The 3,892-nt window shown below is 36.0% G+C and overlaps 1 protein-coding gene across 1 annotated transcript; it reads right to left on the reverse strand.

The window, feature by feature from the left end:
* Nucleotides 1-808: 808 nt before the first annotated feature.
* LOC120735363 (olfactory receptor 6N2-like) lies at nucleotides 809-1,732 on the reverse strand. Its single transcript, XM_040034705.1, has one exon. It carries the CDS (start codon nucleotides 1,730-1,732, stop codon nucleotides 809-811), a length of 924 nt encoding a protein of 307 aa, XP_039890639.1.
* Nucleotides 1,733-3,892: the final 2,160 nt, after the last annotated feature.

Below are 3,892 nucleotides of genomic sequence, written 5' to 3' on the forward strand. Positions count from 1 at the left end.
TGATACATTTTCTCATTTTGCGAAAGAAATCAAGCTAAAAAGTATGTAAAGAAATCAGACCCTACTGCTTGATAAATGGTTATTCAGATGTACTGTCTCTTGCCTGCAGATTTTTCAAGCATTTAGATGAGAATGTATAAACCTCTTAATATATTTTTCTTCACTACTTATTTAGTCTCCATTCACAACACACATGCAAAACAAACCTATAAACTGCAACCAAGTTAACTCCTTTCTACAATTCCTTGTTCTACAAGTGTAGTACTGGTGTATTGTAAACACTGTCATAGCATCAAGGTTCTGATTTCAAACATGCTTGTGACCTCTGTTGACTGTCAGTCAAAAATAATACAAGTTTATCTAAATTAACTGTTGATCCTAACTGTCTGAAGTGATGGGTGTTAGTGTTAAATGCCAAATTTGTAACTTGTACAATTTGTAGTCAAATAAAAAAATGCTTTTCCTCATTTTGCCTACTTAGGGTTATAAGTCTAAAATGAATCTGGAAAGCCTTTTTTTCACGAGAACAGAGAGCTGAAAACTCCAAACATTTTACTCATTTACTTTGAATTATATATAACAATATATACGATTAACTAATGAAGAACATTTTCTTGAAGATTTAACATAGTACCTGCCAGCATGGATATAATTTTTAGTAAAGTTTCCACTCTAGCCTTTAAGTATATAAAAAAAAATTATAAAAAAATTAGTATGATCGTAAAACAGACTATAGCATATTTACAATAAACATGCACCCAGAAAAATGTTATCAGCTATTAACAGGTTTAAATTCTACAGATTAAATTTATAACAGTGGTGGACAAAACAAGCTTTTTAGATGTTTAGAAATTTCCTTCATTTTAAGCCCATATATGAATGGATTAAATAAAGGTTGATACAAAGCTAGTTGTAATGTCATTATTAAGCGTGCAGTTTTTGGAAAATCTGTTTCCATTCGAGCCATGATTACATCATAGATACCTAAACAGGAAAAAGTAATTAAAACTAACATGTGGGGTAAACAGGTCTCTGCAGCTTTTTTCTTAATTTCTTTACAGCTGCGATAAGTGACTATAAATATTTTTGTATATGTGAAAACTATAAAAAGTATAGGAAATACTACGAGATCTAAATAACTAACAATTCCAAATACAGTAACTAACCTTGATTTTACACACTGAAGAGTGTAAATTGTATTGTTACAAAATATTGATTTTAAATGAAAGGAACACAGTTTACTTTTAGCCATTCCTATTGCTTGGACGGCAATATTAGAAGCAGGTACAAGCCAAGCTATGACCAGGAAAATACTCACAGTGCTTTTTCTCATGATGGTTGGATATTGTAGAGGTTTACATATAGCCACATATCTGTCATAGGCCATGGCTGCCAAGAGAAAAAACTCAGAACAACCTAGAGAATAAATTATGAAAAACTGAAAGAGACATGCTGAATATGATATGATTTGTTTTTCAGATAAAAAGTCAATCAGGAGTTTTGGGTAAACAGTTGTGCTGTAAATAACAACGTTCAGTAGCAATGCTGCAATAAAAGTGTACATAGGTTTGTGGAGATTTTTGTGGATCCAAATGAGGTATATAATAATAGAGTTACTGCAAGTTATTAGAATATATAATGTGAACATAATAAAAAAATAAACATATCTGTATTTGTTAATTTCCACATGTCCATCAAAAGTTATATAGGTAACATTTAATTCTTCATCCATTGATGTTTTAAAAAACTACAAAATGTTTCATTAAACAAATTGCACAAGGTGGATAAATGGAAAATACTGAAAAATGCACCATCACGCAAACAGTGAGCAGTTACAGTGTGTGGAAGGTTTTTAATCAGACAAATTAAGCCTCCAAGGAGCTGAACATTGGAGGTTCATCTCACCCTTTTCACTCTCTTTTGCTTAGCACTGCACGACTTCAACACAAAATCTTTTTAGCTGAGATCTTAAATCTTACACAGTGGAGTAGAATAAACTAGTTCAACTTCAGAAATGTGGAATTTAGGATGGATGCAAAGAGTGGCAGTTAACATTGCAAGGTGTAAAACAAGCACAAGATATTGAAAATAAGCAGACCTCAGTGCAACAAAGTGTCTTTCCAACACTGAAAAGCACAGAGGCCAACTTTAACATTGTAAGGTGTAAAAACAAGTACAAGACTTTTTACTTTTACTTGAGTAGATTTGTGAAGAAGAAACTGTACTTTTACTCCCCTATATTTGCAAAATTTGACTCATTACTTTTAAAAAAATAATTAGATTAACACATTAGATAACATGCCGCCAGTGGAGTTTCCAGTAACTTTTTTACCAATCAGATGAGGCCATGCAGTCACATGACCAGTTTGAAACTGTGGCGGGCAGAGCGGCCCAAGCGTTTCAAAGTAGCGGACACACGGAAAGATGACCCATGAAATAACTCCAAATAACTTTTTGTAAAAGAAATACACAGAAAATATTGTGAAAATTGGTTTATTTTATATCTCCTAGTTTTAAATGAAGAGATAAAAACATGTATAAAATATCACAAACTGCAGTATTGTATAAATGCTTACATCCTGCTGATGCAATGGAGACATCTTCTAGTGATAGTGTACATCCGTGTGTGTGTGTGAGGAGGTTCCTAAACTCACTGACATAGAAATGGATGTCCACAACTCCCTCTGTGCAGGCGGGGTCAGGACCCTCCTCACGTTGGGTGAAGAGGGGTGGCGCTGGGGCCGGTCAGATATAAAGTGCTGAGAGTGGATCTTTGGTCCTCTGTGCAGCTCTGTCCACTCTCAGCTGTTCCAGGATTGCTAAAGACACTGCCCTGCAAAGCAATAACACAAGTTGTCATTTTAACACAAAACAGATTTTCATTGTTGGTAGTTGCAGTATGTTGTTAAACACAATTTAAATCCAACATACAGGGAGTGCAGAATTATTAGGCAAGTTGTATTTTTGAGGAATAATTTTATTATTGAACAACAACCATGTTCTCAATGAACCCAAAAAACTCATTAATATCAAAGCTGAATGTTTTTGGAAGTAGTTTTTAGTTTTAGCTATTTTAGGGGGATATCTGTGTGTGCGTGCGTGCAGGTGACTATTACTGTGCATAATTATTAGGCAACTTAACAAAAAACAAATATATACCCATTTCAGTTATTTATTTTTACCTGTGACACCAATATAACATCTCCACATTCACAAATATACATTTCTGACATTCAAAAAGTACTTGGACACGTGTGATGGAGCATTGTCCTGCATGAAAATCATGTTTTTCTTGAAGAAGGTGTCTTCCAGAAACTGGCAGTAGGACTGGGAGTTGAGCTTGACTCCATCCTCAACCCGAAAAGGCCCCACAAGCTCATCTTTGATGATACCAGCCCAAACCAGTACTCCACCTCCACCTTGCTGGCGTCTGAGTCGGACTGGAGCTCTCTGCCCTTTACCAATCCAGCCACGGGCCCATCCATCTGGCCCATCAAGACTCACTCTCATTTCATCAGTCCATAAAACCTTAGAAAAACCAGTCTTGAGATATTTCTTGGCCCAGTCTTGACGTTTCAGCTTGTGTGTCTTGTTCAGTGGTGGTCGTCTTTCAGCCTTTCTTACCTTGGCCATGTCTCTGAGTATTGCACACCTTGTGCTTTTGGGCACTCCAGTGATGTTGCAGCTCTGAAATATGGCCAAACTGGTGGCAAGTGGCATCTTGGCAGCTGCACGCTTGACTTTTCTCAGTTCATGGGCAGTTATTTTGCGCCTTGGTTTTTCCACACGCTTCTTGCGACCCTGTTGACTATTTTGAATGAAACGCTTGATTGTTCGATGATCACGCTTCAGAAGCTTTGCAATTTTGAGACTGCTGCATCCCTCTGCAAGA

Source organism: Simochromis diagramma, unplaced genomic scaffold, assembly GCF_900408965.1.
Source record: "Simochromis diagramma unplaced genomic scaffold, fSimDia1.1 OVJJ01000091.1, whole genome shotgun sequence".
Lineage (NCBI taxonomy): Eukaryota > Metazoa > Chordata > Actinopteri > Cichliformes > Cichlidae > Simochromis > Simochromis diagramma.